This window comes from Desmodus rotundus, chromosome 12 (genome assembly GCF_022682495.2).
Source record: "Desmodus rotundus isolate HL8 chromosome 12, HLdesRot8A.1, whole genome shotgun sequence".
NCBI classification, from domain to species: Eukaryota; Metazoa; Chordata; class Mammalia; order Chiroptera; family Phyllostomidae; genus Desmodus; species Desmodus rotundus.
The window spans coordinates 62,628,100-62,649,011 of record NC_071398.1 but is presented as its reverse complement, the minus strand read 5'-3'; the positions used below and the strand labels follow the sequence as shown (position 1 = coordinate 62,649,011).

General features: G+C 37.3%; 1 protein-coding gene across 1 annotated transcript in view; it reads right to left on the bottom strand.

Annotated features, from left to right (window-relative positions):
• CAPZA1 (capping actin protein of muscle Z-line subunit alpha 1) overlaps positions 1-20,912 on the bottom strand; it is a 34,299-nt gene that overhangs the window by 12,431 nt on the left and 956 nt on the right. The window contains exons 2-4 of the mRNA XM_024570091.3: positions 11,266-11,329; positions 8,853-8,904; positions 5,110-5,173 (exon numbers count right to left, since the gene is read on the bottom strand). Coding sequence (XP_024425859.1) covers positions 5,110-5,173; positions 8,853-8,904; positions 11,266-11,329 — 180 coding nt within the window. The remainder of the gene's footprint in view (positions 1-5,109; positions 5,174-8,852; positions 8,905-11,265; positions 11,330-20,912) is intronic.

The window sequence follows — 20,912 nt, the reverse complement described above, 5'->3', positions numbered from 1 at the left end:
CTTTCAAAGAATAATTACAAATATGAATAACTGTAAAAAAGACAGTTCTTGACATGTTATAAAACAAATAAAAATTCTGAAGAAGACAGTTAACTTTTCACTTAGTCAGGCTTCTTTCATATCAGTATTTCGATCAAGTCATTTTTATTCTTATAAAAATATGCTAATGGGCTAGTCAACTCTAAACTTCAATATTTCCCCCATCATAACAATACCCACCATTTCTTGGTTTCTCATATATTATCCATATTTATACTTTATACATAACTGTAATAACTTATGTATACTTTTGTATTCTATTATACATATTTCATGGAACTTTTCTAGTACTTATACTTAGCAGTTAAAATAGGTCATATATTCACATGAATCAAAAATGAAAAAAATATGTAAAGTGGAGTCTTTCACTTTTTTTCTTCCATCCACCAAATTCCTAACAAATTTCCCTTCCCCCACAAGGTAACTGATTTTATTAATTTAGAGCAACAGTTGGCAAGCTCTGCATAGGGAGCCACCTGTTTTTGTAAATAAAGTATTATTCAACATAGTCGGGCTGGTTTTTCTATCACCTGTGGCTGCTTTCCTACTACAATGGCAGAGGTAAGTAGTTAGGACTGACTGTTCTGTAAGGGTGAAAATATTCACGAACTGGCCCTTTACAGGAAGAAAAAATGGCCGATTCCTGATTCAGAGTATTCTCTCAGCATTCTTTTTTACAAATACAAACAAATAGGAGTATGCACTCTACTTCTCCACCCATTTGTTTTACACAGAAACTTGCTTACCAGACTGTTCTTTTTCTTTTTTAACTTAATATATCTAGATGATCTTTCCCTATTAGTATTTCGAGAACTTCCTTGGTTGTCATTACAGCATTGTACAGTACCGTATTGTATGGATGTACAAAAAAATTATTCAGCCAGTCCCCTATTAACGGATACTTGGGTTGTTTCCGCTCTTTTGCTATTATGAACTTGGCAGTGGATGTCTTCCTATGTTCATTATGTACAAATTGTGTACATGTGCCAAGTCCAACCATGGGATACATTCTCTGAAGTGGGACAACTGGGTCAAATGGTAAATGCATTCATAATTTTGACAGAGACTGACAAACTGTCCTCTATCGGGTACTATACCAAATTACATCTGCAGCAGAAATTTTAATTGGCATTTCTTTTCACCTTTTACAAAGAGTCACTTATAGTTCCTCTTCTGTGAATTGTCTGTTCAGGTAGTTTGCCCACCCTTCTACTGAGTTTTTGGTCTTTTTCCAGTTTAACTCTTTATTAATTAGTGAGATTAACCTTTTCATGTCTTTTGAGTTCCACATTCAATACTTCTCCTTGTTATTTATCTTTTGAATAATCTCCCAGTTTCAATAATTATACAGGATTTCACAACATTGACATACCACAGTATACGTAATCATTTCTGAACTGAAGGAGATTTAAGCTATTCACATTTTTATCATTAAGTCACCGCATGTAAACAACAGCAACAATAAAAAAGAAGTCACTACATATTCTACCGTAAGTAAAGTTTTCTCCTAAAAGTTTCTTCGGAATAATTTATAGTTTTGAGATTCCTGCTCTTATCACCAGACTACACTTAAACAGCTTGCTTATAATGACAGTAGGCATAATACATGTAATTATTCCCTCGTCTAACCTTCATAAGACTTTCTCTTAATTTTGCCACTTTTGTAACTAAAAGGTAAAGATATCACAGTAAAATTTTAATCTGCACTTCTTTAATTTGCTACTACTAGGCAGTCTAACACTTCTCCAAGATTGCTTTGTATTCCCTGATTGGGTGCAACTGGTTCACGTCTGTTGCTTATTTATTCACTGAACCTCTTGGCATCATCCCTAGGTATTCAAATAACCTTTTTATCTATCATGTCTGAGGTGCATACTTTGTGCTTATCTTTTAAAAAAGATTTTGTTTATTTATTTTCAGAGAGGGGGGAAGGGAGGGAGAAAAGAGAGGGAGAGAAACATCAATGTGTGGTTGCCTCTTGCACACCCCCTACTGGGGACCTGGCTTACAACCCAGGCATGTGCCCATGTGGAATTGAGCTGGTCATCCTTTGGTTCGCAGGCAGGTACTCAGTCAGTCCACTGAACCACACCAGCCAGGCCCGTATTTTCTGCTTTTTAAATCTTATTTGTAAAACTTATTGCACAGAAGTCACTTTCTATTTTTTCCCCCATCTGTCACTTTAAAAACTTTTTGTTTTACAGTTGTTCCAATTATTTCCCCCTTTGCCCCTCACTTCCATAGTCAATCCCCATACCACTGTCCATGTCCATGGGTCCTTAATATCTGTTCCTTGACTAATCCCTCCACCTTCTTTCAAACACTCCCTGCCTTTCTCCTCCCCTCTTAACCGCTGTCAGTCTAATCCATGATTCCATGCCTCTGGTTCTATCTTGCTGATTCGTTTATTTTGTTCATTAGATCCCTCTTATAAGTGAGATCATATGGTATTTGTCTTTCATTGACTGGCTTATTTCACTGAGCATGTGAGTCTGCAGTTCTATCCATGCTGTCACAAAAGGTAGGAATTCCTTCTTTCTTCCTGTTCTGTAGTATTCCATTGTGTAAATGTACCACTGTTTTTTAATCCACTCATCTACTGAGAAATCACTTTCTTTTATAAACTTTTCTAATGTTTCATTATTACTCAAGTTATGATTCACTTTCCATTTCTTACTACATTATTTTTTGTTTTAAAAAATAGTTAACCTTTAGCCCTGACTGGTGTGGCTCAGTGGATCGAGCACTGGCCTGAGAACCAAAGAGTTGCTGGTTCCATTCCCAGTCAGGGCACGTGCCTGAGTTCTGGGCCAGGTCCCCAGAAGGGGGCACATTAGAGGCAACCACACATTGATGGTTCTCTCTCCCTTCCCCCCTGTCTAAAAATAAATAAATAAAATCTTTCCAAAAAAAAAAAAAAGTTAACCTTTAAACCCAACCTCAACCTAACTTAGAAATACTCTAGATATATAGTTGGCACTGGGAGCAAAAGTTAGACTAATCCCATAAACTTTATCGATTGTTTCCTTCCCTTCTGTTTTATGGCACTTAGGCTCAGGGCTCTATGACCATCGAGTTGTCTTCATGTTTGCTAGCGTCGGCCCTCCTTCACCGTTGTTCTCCATCAGAATGATTCTGAACAGCTGGTTACACTTTTCATAGTAATTACATGAAATCTACTTGAAAAACAAGGGTTCCCGGATCATTTATTTCTTATTCAGAAATGTGGCATTTATATCCAGTTTTCCATTTATTTCTGGTTAAACTGTACGTTGAGTGTGTGTATGAACTGTGAGGCGGACTCCTGCCAGTTTCCTATCCAGTGTCCACTTTCTCCTCTTTAATACTTAACAGAATCTCAAAGGTTTCAAAAAGGTAATGTGTTCAATAAAAAAAAAAAAAATGACACTTTCTAGCTAAGAATGGGATGCATTCTAGCAGTAACTTATCCATGGAAGGTGCTTCTGTAAATGGCCAATAGTACCCTTTGCACCTACCTCCTTTTTCCTTCCTGGAACATAGATTCACTGCCCAGAAATGGAGCAGCTGTCCTGAGAACCATACCAAGGATGGCAGAATAGAGGAAGGGGCAATTTGGGTCTCTGATGACATCACAGGGCTGCTGTATCAGCCCTAAACATTACTTTTGGACTCCCTCCACAACAAAAATAAGATCTCCATCTAGTTAACCAACTGTAGTCGGTTCTTTGTTAAATGCAGTGATGACATCTCATATAACTCATACATCTTTCTTTTAGTGCCCAAGTAATACCTTTGTTGTTGTTGCTGCTGTTATGGCTAAGAATCTGATCTCCTTTTGACTACATTTTTAAGTTGGTTACTACTTATATGAGAATGTTGACAAAGTTAGCTATTTTTTATATTATGTATCTATCTGGACACAGACCTTATTATTTTAACAACTTTTCTGTATTTTAAAAGTATACAATATCAACTATAAGCAATACTTTTTATTTTCCAGTATTCTTTCCTGCTTGTAATTAATTTCGTTGAGAAAATTAAATAAGCAAAAATATAAACCCAAACAAATAAAAACCAAACAAAACAAGTTCTAGTAATACTGTGATCCCAACACTACAGTTAACATTTTGGTGTGTATTTTCCCACATTTCCTTTTCTGCGCGTAGCCACATACTTTATTTGTTCGATCCTTAAGATGCATCCATTCCCCTCATGACCTAGTATCTCATAAAATGGGATGCATTTTATACTTGATGGCATTTAGGACCGTGTCATAGTTTACCTGGCAGTGTTTTCTCTTTTTCAGCGGTACATGAAATCATGGTACACCTTGCAGGAATTTAAGATGCACTGATTCTAATACAATATATCTGTTCATTTAAATATCTATAAAAATAAACTGGCAAAATTGTACATATGCTGTTTTACATTTTAGATGAACATATCATGAACGTCTCCCCAGATCAATATTGATATCAGTTTTCAATGGCTACAGAGTATTTTAGTCTATAGATACTTAATGCCGGACATTTAGATTGTTCCAATTTTTCCCTATCATAAAACCCTGCTTCAAACAATCTTTTCATAGATCTATCCACTAACTTTCCACAGACAGATTCTTTGGACTTGTGAGTTCAAAAGGTCTCAGACTTTTACAAGGCACTTGGTGTTTAGTGCCACATTGCCTGTGAAGGGCGTGTTAATGAATTTGCAAAGCCTTGTCCTGCAATGTTAATAACCGTGGTAATAATGGGAATGTTTACTTTGTTTCTGTATTTGAATAGGAATGCCTATTTTCCCATTGAATTTAACGTCTCCTGTTACTCTTACCAAGAATTAGAAGTAGGTGGAACACCTGTATAAAACTCACTCCTTTTGTTTGCCTGTTAGGGGCGGCTCTCTTTTCCTGTCAAAGAAAGTGCTAGTATCATCAGAGAGAGGAAGAATTTCCTAATATGTAGATATTTACAAAAGCCATGAAAACTAAGACATGAATTCATTCCACATCTTTTATTCAGACACCTACTTTGGTTTATTGAGCTTCTGTTACCTTCCAGGCAGAGCCTATGTAATAGGAACAATATTTACCTGATCGTCGTATCCTTCTATCTTCACGGGCGTGAACTGGTCCATGTTATACTGGGCAAATGCACTGTTTTTAAGAAGTTAAAAAATTGGGGTGGGGGGGAGACAGGGAGAGATAAAGAATTATGTATTAATAAACACAAAAGGTATTTCATGTAGCAGTGAAAGAGAATGTAAAAATGCTCCCTGGTCCTTCCCCGTTCCCTCTGGACAACTGGTGATGTCATGATGCCTTCCAGCTTGGGGCAGGAACTCCTCTCCATAACCTCTCAGAGGGCCCTGAGCTCTGAAACTTCCTTTTCCTCTCCACTCTGAAGCTCCAACTTGGATAATTCCTAAGTTTTAAGCAATCTGATTATTGTGAATTACCAACAGTTTTAATTGTTTAGATAGAAGCTTTGGGTAAATAAAAAAAAAATCTTTCATTTATGCACTGTTTGGGGACTGTCGTCTTTATTCAGGGCTCCGAGGGAGGACTAGGTAGGAGAGGCCGTAGTTAAACAGACCGAAGGCATCTGACATAGGGAGAGGGTGAGGTCAGAGCTGAGCATAAGTCAAGTCTCAGAGGAAAATGCAAAGCAGAATAGAGGGTATTAAAAAAAAAGGAAGAATATAAATAAATATTCAAAGTACATGCCTGTATTACTTGTCAGTGCTAGATTTATAAAACTTCATTTTCAGTGGCTTCCTAGTATATCTTACAAAGTAAACTAAAGTAAAAGATAAGGCAAAAGAAAGGTGGAAATCAGCTTCAGTATAAGAAAGTGTAATACACTTATATTCTTGAGGTATCAGTCCTCTCACAGAATTCATCTGCCAAGGGAAGAGTTAAATAAACATCTCTCAGCCCAGTTTTAACCTGCTAAAAACATCTGCTAGACCATTGTTTTTAAACAAAGCATCGAACTTTTCCTCCTAGACTTGTCAAGAGAAACCAAAGTAGTAAATATTTAAACTTCAAATATTTAAGGATAATCTTCAATCTTCTCATCTTAAGTTATTGTTATGTCTTTTACAAATCATTTCCTTATAACACCACATCCCCATGTACCAAAATAAGTCCTAAACACACTGGCTCTTCAGAAAGGATTATGTTCATGGAAAGTAAATTAAATATGTATTTTTAAAAGCTTAAGAAGTAGGGAGTAAATAAGTACTTCATTCTAGGACATGTCTTAAGACTACAGATCACAAATACCAATACCAAAATTTGTTAACATGGGCTCATCCTCGATTCTTCTTTCTCTCACACCCCACGTGTCCAATCCACCAGCAAATTGTGTAGGTTTGACCTTGGGTACCTGTTGAGTTTGCCTCCTTCTCACCAATCCTACCACTATCATTCTAGAGCATTCTAGGTATAATTTTGATTGATTAAAAAAAAAAAGTAATTACCTACCCTTTTTGCTTCAAAGTGACTTTTTAAAAATATCAGGTGCCTATAGTTGTATATAAGGATTTTAGGTACCTGGAATTAACCAATCAGACGTAACAATAAAATGCACGTGACCAATAAAATGCAACTCTATTGTTATGACCTACATATTTATGGTTCAAGGTAGGGCATTCACACCAGGCGGCTATTGTTGCATTGGCTGTTGTCATTTTTAATTTGACAATCTAAGGCGGCTATATTCAATCTTTTTCATCTCACGGCACACATAAACTAGTTACTAAAATTCTGCAGCACACCAAAGTATATATTTTTTGCTGATCCAACAAAAAATAGTGTAATTTTGAATCATTCATACCAGACAGCTATTGTTATGTTGGCTGCTGTCATTCGTTTTATTTGACAGTCTAGGAGAATAGAGGTCAGTGCCCCTGACTAAATAATCAGGTACTGCATGTTTAAAAATTCTTACAACACACGGGTTGAAAATCACTGCTCTCGTCCAAACTCCACCATTTGTCTCGGCACCCGAGGCTGTCTTTGCCCCCTCTGCACAGCAGCTGGTGATTATTCTAAAATGTGTCTCATCATGTCATTCTCTGTTCAAAATGCTCTAATAATTTCCTATCTCTCTCAGAATAACAGTGCAGAAGCGCTCAGAATAATCAGAGAATGGTTCTGGCGAAAATCCGGGAAAGAGGGTAAATCCTAGGTTGTTGAGGCCTTCTTCATTCTTCACGTACGGCAGAAATGATGGGGATGATGATTACTGAAACATTTACTGAGTGCTGACTATGAGGACTAGGGCCAGAGGGCCAGAGCACCTCATCGTGGAAATAAAACAACTCCTCATCTGTATGGAAAATCAATTATTTGGGCATAAGACAACTGTCTTTTAGCAAGGAGTTTTCCAAGAATCTAGAGTCCACAAGAACCAGAATATTTACAAATACAAAGCTTTATCGCCCGTGCACTTAAAACAACTGAAGCATCTGAACTACACATCAGATTTTACTGTCACTCCTAATTGGAAATGGGACAGTAGGCTAAGGATGTGCTCACCCTTGGGTCTTGACATTCCATTCCCATCCCCGCTTCGGCAACACCTTATCAAGTTCAGAGTAGATTTATTTTGGATAGCTCTCAAGGACAAAACTAAGACCAATATGGCTGGCAAATTGAAGAACTTGCCTTGTAAGATAGCGAATTCCTTATTATTAGGAGCATTCAGATTGGATAACCATCTGTTGACAAAATGTAGATGAGATTCAGAGGGTCAACAGGGGCTGAACTAGCAAATCATTAAGGTCTTTTCCTAAGGCAGAGTCTCTGCATATAAGAAAAGTAAGAAGTAAAATGTATTTTTAGTGTGTGTTTAAATCAATGTATAATTAGGATATCTTTCATGGTGCTAATTATAGTGAAGGACTGCAAATTTTAGGTGTACAGAATCTGGTCCCAAAGTGAGTTCCAAAAAACCAGAAAGGACAGGGCAGGAGAAGATGACTGTTTCCCAGGCAGCAGCTCTTAAAGCTGTTTTCTACAGTTAATATCTAAACCAATTATATTTCATACCAAATGCACTCACAATTATTTGGTGCTCTGCATCAAAATCCTTATCCCATCTCTCCACCCTACCCTTCCCCAGACAGTATCCAATCACGTTTTACAAGGGAACTCTGGGACAGTTGGATGTACGATCACTGAAATAAAACTTTGTATTCAGCAGTAAAGGACAGTAGTGATAAAGCCAGGTAAAGGGGGCCTTGAAAGCTAGACAGTGTTTAGGTTTGAAGAAAACATAACAAAAACAAAACAAATAAACCCCCCCACATCACTGTAATTTTTTAAGGGCAAAGACAAAATGAAAATGATATTTTATAAAGATTAATTAGTCTGACAGTGATAAGTCAACGACTGGGTGGAATAATCGTGCTATTACTCTACGGTTAATTCTTACCATAAAGTCACTTGATGAATATCTGCTATTCTTTGGCAGTCTGAGAAACATTTTCATTCCTCAACAGCAGCCTAATTTTTACCTAACTAGCAGTTTAAAAAAATTCGACAGGTGCTAAAACAACTATAGAGGAAAACCTAAGAGCTAACATTCAACTCTGCTCTAATGAGGGAAATTTGCACCAAAATAAATAATAAATAAAATGATATAATACGCTTTAAGGAAGTAAACATTTTGAAGGAACATGTTTTCTACAAGAAAAGAACAACTAAAACTGCTAAAACCAATTGCTTTAAAGTGTTTTAAGCTTAGTCTTCAGGGTATGAGTTTACTATCAACATAGTTTATCCAATATTAGAATGACATTGTAAGTAGATTTTAAAAGATACTTACTGTGCAGCCCCTTCCCTGAGGAGATTGTCATTATTAAGTAGTAGCCGGACATCTGAGGAAGAAAAAAATGTTAAACGATGTTAAAGTTACAGCCCTGGCTGGTATGGCTCAGTGGATTGAGCACTGGCCTACAAACCAAAGGGTCGCTGGTTGGATTCCCAGTCAGGGCACACACCTGGGTTGCGGGCAAGGCCCCCAGTAGGGGGTTCGAGAGGCAACCACACATTGATGTTTCTCTCCCTCTCTTTCTCCCTCCCTTCCCCTCAGTCTAAAAATAAATAAATAAAATCTTTTAAAAATATATAAATAAGTAAAATTTTTGAAAAAAAAAGATGTTAAAATTGGAATGTTCAATGGAGGACAACCTTGAGAGATTTTAGCATATTTCTAAATTACATTTAAAATATATATATTTATTGATTATGCTATTACAGTTGTCCCATTTCCCCCCCATCACTCCACTCCATCCTGCCCACCCCCTCCCTCCCACATTCCCGCTCCTTATAGTCATGTCCATGGGTCATACATATAAGTTCTTTGGCTTCTACATTTCGTATACTATTCTTACCCTCCCTCTGTCTATTTTCTGCCAACCATTTATGCTACTTATTCTCTGTACCTTTCCCCCCTCTCTCCCCCTCCCACTCCCTATGTTGATAACCCTCCATGTGATCTCCATTTCTGTGGTTCTGTTCCTGTTCTAGTTGTTTGCTTAGTTTGTTTTTGTTTTTGTTTTAGGTGTGGTTGTTTAAATTAGATTTTTAAAAAATCAGACTTTGAAAGGTTAGTCTTTGGATATATTGTATCTAAAAATACAAATGAACAGATGCTGCTACTCATAGATTTGCATATAATTATTTGTGGTGCAATAAATAATCCAATAATAAATTCTCAAGGGATTTCACAGCCAATGAAAAACACGGTTTACAGAACGTTAAAGTTAGGACTGTTAATTCTGCATTTTAAAAATCCTGTAAAATTAGATTAAGAATTGCAGGCTTATCTAACATCAGACCAAGAAAGCTGGGCACTATTCGGTCAGTGGTGGTGAATTTGCTGAACATATTTTTTTTTTAATAATCTAATGTGGGGCCCTGCAATCTTTTTAAAAAGCTGTGTCAAGAGTCTAGTCACTGTTTTTTTTGAAGATCAGGGTCCTTGTTACTGGAAATACCAACAATTAACTCCAAGAAGGAGGACTAATTATAAACCAAAGGCCATTGACTCAGAGATTCTGAAAGAAGGGGTTGGCAGAGGCCGAGGTATATCAAGCCAAGAAAAACCAGCCCTCATGCCACAAGTAGCTTGCCAATGCTTAATCTAATGATTTGGTATCAATTACTTCCATATTACTGTAAAGTACTTTTGGTTGTCAAGAATAAAACAAGGAACTTCTAACTATAAAGACCATTAATATTATTAACACTTTATCTGAACTGACCAGCCAGATAAAGTTCAAGTCAAAGAAGAATTTTCCAAAAGCGCAGTTGTTGAAACTTTGCATTTGGTCAATGTGGAAGACAGACTAGGGAAAGCAGGGCCACATTTGTTTCTCTTTGCCGTTAGTGCTCAGAGTCTACAAACAAGTCTGTAAAAAAGAATGTCTTCACTTTTTCTATTGTGTTATCTATTCCTTACACTAAATGTTTGTATGTTCTCCTAGTTACTCTTTCTCTGCATAATTAGCTTTATCAGTGGAGGTGATCGATTGTTCTGTGATGTGTAAGGGCTCTTGGTCAGATACAGATGAATATCACACAGTCCCTCTCAAGTAGGTAGCCTTCTCAGAGCCACACCAGCCAGGGCTACGATGACTGCTTTCACCACGAAGTTCAAGATGTCTCACCTACGTTTTTCATCCTGTAAGTTGTGTTAAGACAGTGAATAATATGGAAGGTTGTAAATGTACTGGAACAGTGTTTCCCAAACTGGCTGTGACTCAGAATCACCTGGCAAAACTTGATAAAACAGATTCCACCCCAGATCTAATGAATCAGAATCTTTAGAGGATAATGCTGAATTGTGTGTATTTAACAAGCTTCCCAGATGCAGCTGATTCAGCCCAATGGCTCTAGAAAGTCTCCTACACTACGGTACTTCTTGAGTGAAATCACTAAAAAAATTTAAGCTATGATTTATAACGTGACAGATGTTAAACTACTTTAAATCTTTTCTAACGTTAAGACAGGTATCCTAATTTATGGGTTAAGACTGTGCTTCTGACAGAGACCTGAGTTTGCTATGACTTAGTAGCTGGGTGACACTGGCTACATTATTTTAACCTCTTGGAATATTGATTTCCTCAGTTATAGCTATAATATGTTGTAAGAATTAAAAGAGATAGCAAATACTCTATAAGTACTTATATGTTATTAAGGAGGGCTTAAATAACTAAATACTAATCTTTACTTACCATTGAATACTTCATTAAATTCCCCTGGGGGTGCATGAGTGATGAATTTAGCAGCTATGCGTACCTAGAGAAATAATATTTACAGTAAGAGAATTATGAAGAGTAACAGATAAAAGGAGAGCAATTAGCAGATTATAAAATTTTCATTACCCTCCTTGTTTAAACCTTTAGGTCCTAGTCACCCTATATTCTCCATTATTACAATCTTCATCAATAACCACAAATATTAGCAACTTTTTTACTGACCAAAAAAATTTTCGAAATGTCTCTGCTATGCTTACCTTTTAAAAAAACACCACATCTTTCAAAGTTAACGTAATGTTTTCAACTTGGTTATACTTCAGAGAACGTATAGTAGTAAACTGTGTTTTTGTAAAATTTTTAACATATTTTAGAAAAATTTTACATTATTCCAGAAGTATTCAAGGATAAACAGCTGCATTTCTCCTTCTGAAAGATATACCTTATTGTTATCCTGGTAAAAAAGTTCTATTTGCACAGAATTCAATGGGAGTTTTTTTTCTATTTGAAGATTTCAGGATGTTATTATTTTCATTTTGTACTTTAAGACTTTTTTTTTTTTAGAACAGTTTTAGGTTCACAGCAAAATGGAGAGAAAGGTACAGAGATTTCCCATATACTCCCTGTCCCCTGCATGCATAGCTTCGGTTAATAATAACATCCTCACCAGAGTGCTGCATTTCTTACAATCTATGAACTTACATTTCACACATCATTATCACTCATAATGTATTAAATGTATCCACCGTTATATTATCTTACAGAGTATTTTCACTGCCCTAAAAATCCTCCGTGCTCTGCCTATTCATCCCTCCTTACCCCCAGGAATTAATTTTGATAAGAAGAATGAATTTTTTTTTTAAACACACCTTACTTAAGTATCGTTCGTTTTCTCATCTAGTTCTAGGACTTTCAAAATATCAACAATAAACTGGTCAATAATTTAACAGGTGTGGCATGTATATATTTCAATATCAAATTAGCTCTAAAATTCCAGTTTCACTGCCCTTGTTAAATAAACAAAATCTATGCTGGTTGAGGGTTCTCAGAGGCAAGTAAAAATTTAAATTTAGGGCTGTAAATTCTACAAAAAATATATCCTCAGTGATCTCTAGGATGGAATGCAATATTGGTTTCACTAAATAAAACGTACTGTTAGCTATGTTTTAAAAAAATTTCCAATAAGCTAAATATTATTTTCCCAGGTCAACCCTGGAAACACCAAAAAGACTCAGAATGCACTAAGAAATAACATTTTAGATGTATGTGGTGCACTTTATATTGCTTTATTATTGGTAAGGGCCAAGACTTAAAAAGCATATCTTAAATTAGAATCAGTGTTATAAAAAAATGGATGGTAATATTTCCAAATAATTTGCTTTACGTTTATTCTTTTAAAAGTCATTTTCAGTAGTTCTTAGAAACTGTGTTCTCATCAGTAACCCATTATGTTTTGTTAGGTATAAACAGATGGGGAAGACAGGCAAGTTTGTTTTAAGCATAGCAATTTCATTTCTAAAAATTCTACCAACTCTAAGGAATAGTTGCTTTTCTGTTATGTCTTCAACACTCGAAGATTTATTAAAGTAACGATATAACACACAGGGAGTGCCAAAGACTCTCCTCCACCACACTTTCAGTCAGGTTCCTTTGAACTCTGCTCAACTAGACCTTGTTCGTGGCCCCATCCTGTCTGCCCACCTGCCCTCTTCCCTCTAGTGAGAAATCTCCCTCCTCTTGACAACTCATTACCCCTGATACCTGATCAAGTTCTTTATCTCCCACCTTTGATGTAGATAAGCCCTCCACCTGCCTTCAGCAAGAATTCCTCTGCCCTTAACGTTTCCTCTCAGTAACTTCCACCCACTGACCCCCTCACTCTATTTGTCACCCATAAATCTCCAGTTGTCTTTGCTTTATTTGGAGCTGAGCTAGATCTTATTTTAACAAGTGCCAGAATAATTTTTTCTTTAACAGGGGTCATCACTATCTTATGCCACCTAGTATAATAGTATAAAAATGACATATTTAAGCATAAAGTTTATAACATACAAGAAAAGATAAGAGCCAAAAAAGTCTACAAATTCTTTTTGGCCTTAAGCCAGTGGTTCCGAACCTTGGCTGCACAAAATATTGTTATTTAGAATTACTCAAAGTACTGAGGCCTGAGTTCCACCCTCGAAGAGTCTGATGTAATAGATCTGGGGTAGGGCTTGGGCATCTGCATTTCCAAAAGCTTCCTCAGGTAATTCTAATGTGCTGCCAAGGTTGAGAACTACTACCCTAAGGTACTAGGTAAATGTACATCATCATGGTAGATACAAGTAACTAAGATAAGCATACAGTCAGCACCTTAGCTTTTGAAATATTTTTATACCCTCCCACTATTAGCAAAACAATTTATATAAAGTATTACCTTTAGTAAAGACCTGCCAATAATTTAAAAATAACTATAATTCAAAGCAGCAAAACTGCCAAATCAGCAATACAGGTAACACAGAGCACAAGACTTCAGAGGAAGGTGACAGATATACGGGCCGCACTGGTCAGAGACACCTCTATGGAAGAGGGAGGCAAGACCTAAGCTGATCCCTGCAAAGTGCTTTATATAGGAGAGGAAAGCAAGAGAAGGCCCAATACGAAGGGAATAGTAAGAAAAAGGGGAAAAAGCAGCCAGTGGTCAACAGACCAGTCTGGTAGGTACAGAGGATTTGGAGACAAAAGAGAAGGAGAGGGGAGGTTGAGTCAGAGGGCGTTACTTATGCTAACTGCTGGAGGGGTGGGGGAAGGTGGCAACAGCCAAAGCAGGGAGACCAGAGAAAAGGCTACTGCGATAACCCAGGTAGGAACTCCCAGTGGTATTTTTTATTTTCCAGAGTGTTTAGAATAAAGATGTGGTGAAAAATAGTCAAATTCTGGGTATATTTTGAAGGCAGGGCCTACAGGATTTGCTGATGGATTGTATGTGGCTTGTGAGAAAAACGAGTCAAAGACGACACTTCTTGGTGTGAGCAACTAACAAATGAAGGTGTCATTAACTAAGAGGGGAAAGATTGCAGAGGCAGCTGTGACCCGCACATTTTCAATACATCAGGGCTTCCTTCTAGCCAAGTAAAATCTGTCTGGAGAAGCAATGTCCATTTCTGCCAGGGGTGCCAACCTGCAGCCCAGGATGGCTGTGAATGTAGCCTAACACAAAATTGTAAATTTACTTAAAATATTGAGTTTTTTTGTGATTACGTGCTGAAATGTACTTAATGTGTGGCCCAAGACAACTCTTCTTCCAGTGTGGCCCAGAGATGCCAAAAGGTTGGACACCCCTGAGGGTACCCTACCTAAAGTGCTGCTTGGTCTTGGTGGTGGGAATACCTTATTGAGAAGAAAATGCCATTAAATTGTTAAGACTATATTACAGTTAACTTTCGTGATCCTGACTCCATGCTGTAGAAAAATATTATTTAATTTCCCATATCTGAGCCACCTGAAAACAGAATCTAGTCCCTCTGTATTTACTGAATTAGTTGTTATTGTACTTTTATACATTAGTTTCAGCACCCTAGCCAATATGAGTTTGTCCCCGAGAGATCTAGTCTTAGTGTCCAGACGGAGCGAGCTTCTGGGCTTAACAGGCAGAGGACTGAGATTTGGAGAGTGGTTCTTGAGTTGCAGGAGAATTGTTGGGAAGCCTATTAAAAATAGAGGCCTGAGCACTGGTCCCCCAAATTTTGATTTGGTTGTGTTCTAAGGTACTGTCATACCAGAAGGTTCGTAAGACAGTGCCGTTGGCCTTGTCCAGAAGACTTTCCTAAAGTGACGTTTCTCAACACTGAGTTTATAACACATTTTAAACACGAACATTTTTAGTGTCACTAAGCTATTTAGCAGCACCTATAATGCAGTCACAACCAAAAAACAGAAATGCTTCAGTGTCTATGGAAGTACCCATGTTACTACACCATTAAATTAGACTGCTGCCTACCTAGGGCTGTGTCAATATTTTAGTGGAACTGTTTGCTGTCTTAACTCATTACTTACTGTCTGTCTACTCAAAGGAATCAGAGTGGTAAGAGCACAGGTCTGGAAACAGGTTGCCATCAACGTGTCTGCTCTACTATTTGTAGTTCTGGATATTTGGTGATGTTTTTAATCTCAAATGTGCCTCAGTTTACTCAACTGTAAAATAACTTAAGTATCTATCCTATGAGGAAGTTTTGAGATGAATACATGTTAATGCATAAAGTTATTAGGTTGGCCAAAAAGTCCGTTTAGTTTTTTTCTGTAAAATAAAAGACACATTGTTCATTTTCACCAATAACTGTATTGATTTGGATATTTTGAGCATGTCGGCTATCTCCCATTATCTGCTTCTAGTGGGCAGAGGCCAGGGTTGCTGCCAAACATCTTCCAATGCGTAAGACAGCTCCACAGCCAAGAATTATCTGGCCAAAATGTCAACAGTGCCAAGAAACTCCGCAAACCACTCTGGACACGTTCAATTAGTCACAGCACCTTCTCCACACGTTGCACACATCACTTTTTGTGTTTCGGTTGTAATTTTACCTTTCTTGAAATAATGAAGCATAATTTGCTGAAAATGTTGCATTTCTTCTTCCATCTTCAATATTACAATGGCTGCACAAAAATTCACCAATTTTGATAAACTTTTTAAAAATGCATGCTGATACAACAGCTGTCCCAATACAATCTAACAAAATTGTTTCAAATGAAGTTAAAGACAACTAAGTAATACTAGAGCCCTCTACAGAGAAAACTAAGTGAACTTTTTAGCCAACCCAGTATCTCTGGCACATAATGAGCACTTAAAATGTTGTGTAGAGGCCAAGTAAGTCACAAAGCAAGGCTCTCTCAAATTCCAACAAACCCATCACCTTTCTTTGGTGCCGTCTGGTATTATGCTGTCTTCTTGCTTGTGTGTTATACATGACTTAACACTGTGTCATACGATGCACTCAGCCGACCATTCATTCTACTGCCCCAACACTATGTATGGGCAGTTATAGCAAAGATAAATTTTATATACAGGTCAAAATTTAGTAAAGAATTTCAGTAAATCACAAAAATGCAGAAGGAGAAGCTGGAGGCAAAGAGAACAATAAAAAATGCATTAAAAATAATTCAAGCTTAAGAAAAGATCCTGAATGAAGACAATGGAAGAAGGAATGTGGACAGGTTAGACGCATCATTAAGTGTTAAGCAAGATACAAAAGAAACTGGCATACTGGCTGCCTTGCAGAGGAACTGAGTGGCTGGAAAACGGGTGGAAGGGGACTTTTTACTTATGCCTGTTACTACCATTTTAACTTTAAACACGTGATTATAGTTCCTCTATCTAATAATAGGAAGGAAGAGGAAGCTGACTGGAATATGAATGGAACCTGAAAGGAAGGACTAAGGCAAAAATATGCCAACACTCTGAGTCTGTGTGACTAGAAGTGAGTAACGGGATGAACAGAACTGCCGAGGCTGAAAGGAGGTTCTGATGAAGTGAGAAGGGAAAATAGTAAGTGCACAGTATTACCTAGTTCAGAAATCCCCAAGTGGTCAAGTTGTATTCAGTATCATGACGAATTTCCCCTGTCCGGGCTTTTTATTTTCAGAAGCTGATCCATACAAGAACTTACTTATTTATTTACCTATTCTCTGAACCAAGTATTTGTACATTGGAGAGAACAAATGATACCTGATCCTAGTGTGTTTTTCTGAGCTCAAAGGAAGAGACTTAAGAGCAGATGAAGAAAATACTTTTATTAGGAGTTTTGCAAGGCTAGTCACTTTGGTACACATTAAAGCTTTGCAGCTTCATAGGAGTTACTAGGAAAAATGCTCCGGGGGCAGGGGGGTCAAATGTTCCCAGCAGTGACAAGGCAGGGCACCAGTATTGGCAGCAAGATGCTCAGGAGCAATAACTGCCCAAAGATGCACCCAGAGTGTGGACACATTCCCTAACACAAGAAATATCAAGAGATTATCAGAAGTAGTTGGGGAGGGAGAGGGAGATGAAGGAGCACGAGCTGGGTAGATATTAGAATGAGTGAAGATGTAATTGGTTGGTTTCTTTGTTACCAATAGCTTATGCCTACACTATGTACCTGGTCATATGCTAGGCATTAGGTAAAAAACATCATTTCAGTTACCAAGGAATTTGCTTCATTATCAAGGCAAATATGCAAAAGCAGACAAGGACTGAAACTCCCAAATATTTTAATGTTTCAATATTTAAAACAGATTTTTTAAAATCAGAGTTTGAAAAAGTTCATTAAACTTTGTTTGGTTGGTTTTACCCAATTCCTCTTACCTCCCTATTTCAGAGGAAAACTGAAGCCCATCGAGGTGAGTGATTTTTTTCCAAAATCACACTGGTAGTTAAAAGCACGGCAGGGAGAGGCCAAATCTCCTGACATGCAGAATCATTCTTTCCCTCTACATCACAAAACCTTACTTATACTTCATTCAGCGGAGGCCTCTTTTTTTCACCCCCCTCCCCATTCACTGTTGGGTGGAACAAAGTATAGTGAAAAAAAAAAAAAAACGTGGCTTCCGAGACAGACAAACATGGGGTCAGAATTTTCTGACAAATTACACTGCTTTGCTTAGCATTAAGGCTGGCCCTAATAAAATAGTTGGACTGTCTAAAGGAAATAATAAACCTACATTCATAACCAAAGATCAGATATGTGACTTTGTACCTGCTCAGACTTTATGCCCCTGTCCAAGGATTTTATGACAGATTATATGAAAACTACTAAGCAAAGCTAACTGAAAAAAAGTGAAGATAAAAGAATGGCAGTGTTAATACTAATCAATGATTTGTTAGAAAATGTCGCGGCAAACAAGCTTTAGGGCTTACTACAAGGGTAATAACTCAACTAGTAAGTTAAGGGGGTAATCAAAGTCAAGGAAATCTAGTTTCAAAGTGTTAAGTAGTTTCCATGAGTTCTAGGAGGGCCCTTTCTGTATTCATATGCAACATTTTCCACATGCTCCTACATAATTTTGATAAACCTGCTTCTCAAAAAGTACCTTAAAGATGGTATCATTGTCTAAGCCTAAAGCATATAGATCCATTTTTCAGTTATGGTATTTTTGAGGTTGTACACAAATTTTACCATTAGTTAAGCTAAAGGAAAAAAATATGCTAATTGTACTTTTTTTTCCAGCCTTAAAATTCTCTCTGCATTTGTTTTAAAAATGATATATCAGCTTTCCATGCAGAGAGCACTCTCGCCAACATGGTGAAGGCTCTTAAACCCTACAGACTTTCTGTAAGAAGTGTGGCGATCATCAACCCACAAAGTGTACAAGAACGGCCAGGACTCCCTGTATGTGCAGGGAGAGCAGCATTGTGACAGGAAGCAGAGTGGCTGCCAAAGGCAGCCTGAGCGCATTTTCAGGCAAAAGGCTGAAACTATAAAAGAAAATTGTGTTGAGCCTAACTGCAGATCTAAGAGGATGCTGGCTATTAACATATGCAAGCATGCTGAACTGGGCGGAGATGGGAAGAGAAAGGGCCAAGCGATCCAGTTCTAAGCTTCGTGTTATTATGTGCCGATATAATCTTGAGGACAAGAAAACGCTGAATCATGAAATAAAGGAAATAGACATGCAAAGAACCCAAACAAGTAGTTCATTGCATATTTCAAGTTTCCCAATTACGTTATCTTATCATTTTGGTCTTGTTAAGCATCTGGAACCAAGTAACTCGAAGGGTCCTAGTAGCTAGAAGAGTAGAGCTCATTCTCAGAAGCTGAACTCGAGGATAAGGCTAAAGGCATTTACTTCTACAAATTATTACACTTGTTACTTCCTGTTTTATTTGTGCAGCTCATCATGACCATTTCAGGTAACAATGCAGAAGTAAAAAAACCCAACTTCCTCTTTATGAAGTGATAAAAACTTCAGCAGTCAGTTATGAGAATGGTCGATCTTACTAGCTTTTATAGAAATACTTGCAAGGAAATCACCAAATTCGCCTCTGGGTTCAGTGCTTTCGGAAAATGTAAGGAAGATAAAAAGCTGTATTAAAATATATTTGGCATCGTGACATACATGCCTAAAAAAACCCCAAATCAAATGCGGTTGAGGTCTTAGTTAAAAACAGAAAAAATGGAAACTTTAAGAGTTCCTTCAAGGAAGAATCAATACAAATTAAGGCTAAAAATATCTTTTTAAAAATGTTTGCAATAGCGCCTTGGTTGTTAAAATTTTATAGGATAAAAATCTCATTTAAGGGTTACTTATTGTTTCTGAATGCTAAGATACTCATTTCAACAAGTCTTGTTAGAAAAATACTTTCTCAATTCTTGAGTTCACTTAAAAGGAAGCCTGGGGGAAGAGGAGGCAAGTCAGGTGTGAAGCTAAAGAGAACTGAAGAAATCTTACAAGTCAAAGCTCTTCCTTTTTACTTAGAGATCCACAAGAAAGACATACATATCAGTTTCATCTCTGTAAATGAGAATCTAACAAACTTCAGAAACTTCAAGTCATACGGATTTACTGAGACGTTTACTATTTCAGTTATTCTTAATAATCCACACTAATGAAGATAGTGTGGTTAATCTAAAAACTGTTTACTGAACATCAAATTCGTCAACATTTTTGGGCAGATTTACCTTACTAATTTTGATGTGCTTACTATGCCATTCATTAAGCAACAAAAGAAGTGTGCTGGGAAATAGGAGGACCCAGGTCTTATCTGCTATCATAAAATCAATACTGTTAATATTATAAACACTGTCACTACTCACAGAGATCTTAATTTGCACTCTGAAGTACATACATACATATATACATATACATGTGTGTATATATATACATATATAGTCCCAAGTTTAATTTAAAAGGCATTCTAACACAGTGTCAAAGACAAACGCACTTGAGAAACTGGTAAATGTAGCTTCGTTTGGGCACAATAAACTTCCAAGTTTACTGTTATTTAAATGCTCGGTGAAATTGTGTTGTAATGATATTTTTGCTTAAAATACGTGGACCATCAGCTGGGCTCACAAGTGTTGCGTTAACCCTGATGTTCACTGTAATTTAATTTCACCTGAGTCCTATCTGCCTTAGAACAAGCATTCCTTATAGCCTCCTCTCCAGCTCAAATTCATGTAAAATGTCGTTTCCCCCTAACCTTACACAGGTATGAGAGTTTCCAAGAAAGAGACAATTTAACACTAAAGTGCATTTCAAGACGGCACACCATATGTAGGTGTACTGTATCAAATTATTCTATACAGAGGACTCCTGGATCATAAACAGTCCCCTCCACCAACCCAATCGCTCTTATTGAAAAACAGAAAGAGCCAGGATACACTTATAGAACACTCAAGGGTGCACACTTTGCAAAAGCCACTATGGGAAACAAAGGGCATCACTCTGGTCCTACAGCGAGTCATCTAGTGACATCAGTCTAATTTCTGCAGGCCCTAAAGTCACGTGACAGCCTGGCCAACTGTGAAGAAAGGTGTGCAGCTGTCAGGAGAAAAAATTCTACCTAACCCAGAATATGCTCTTATACTTGAGACACTTCTGAAAAAGTAAGTACACACGTTACACACTGGCAAATTCACGTATAATCAAAGACACCCCGGTGGAGCATCAAAGAG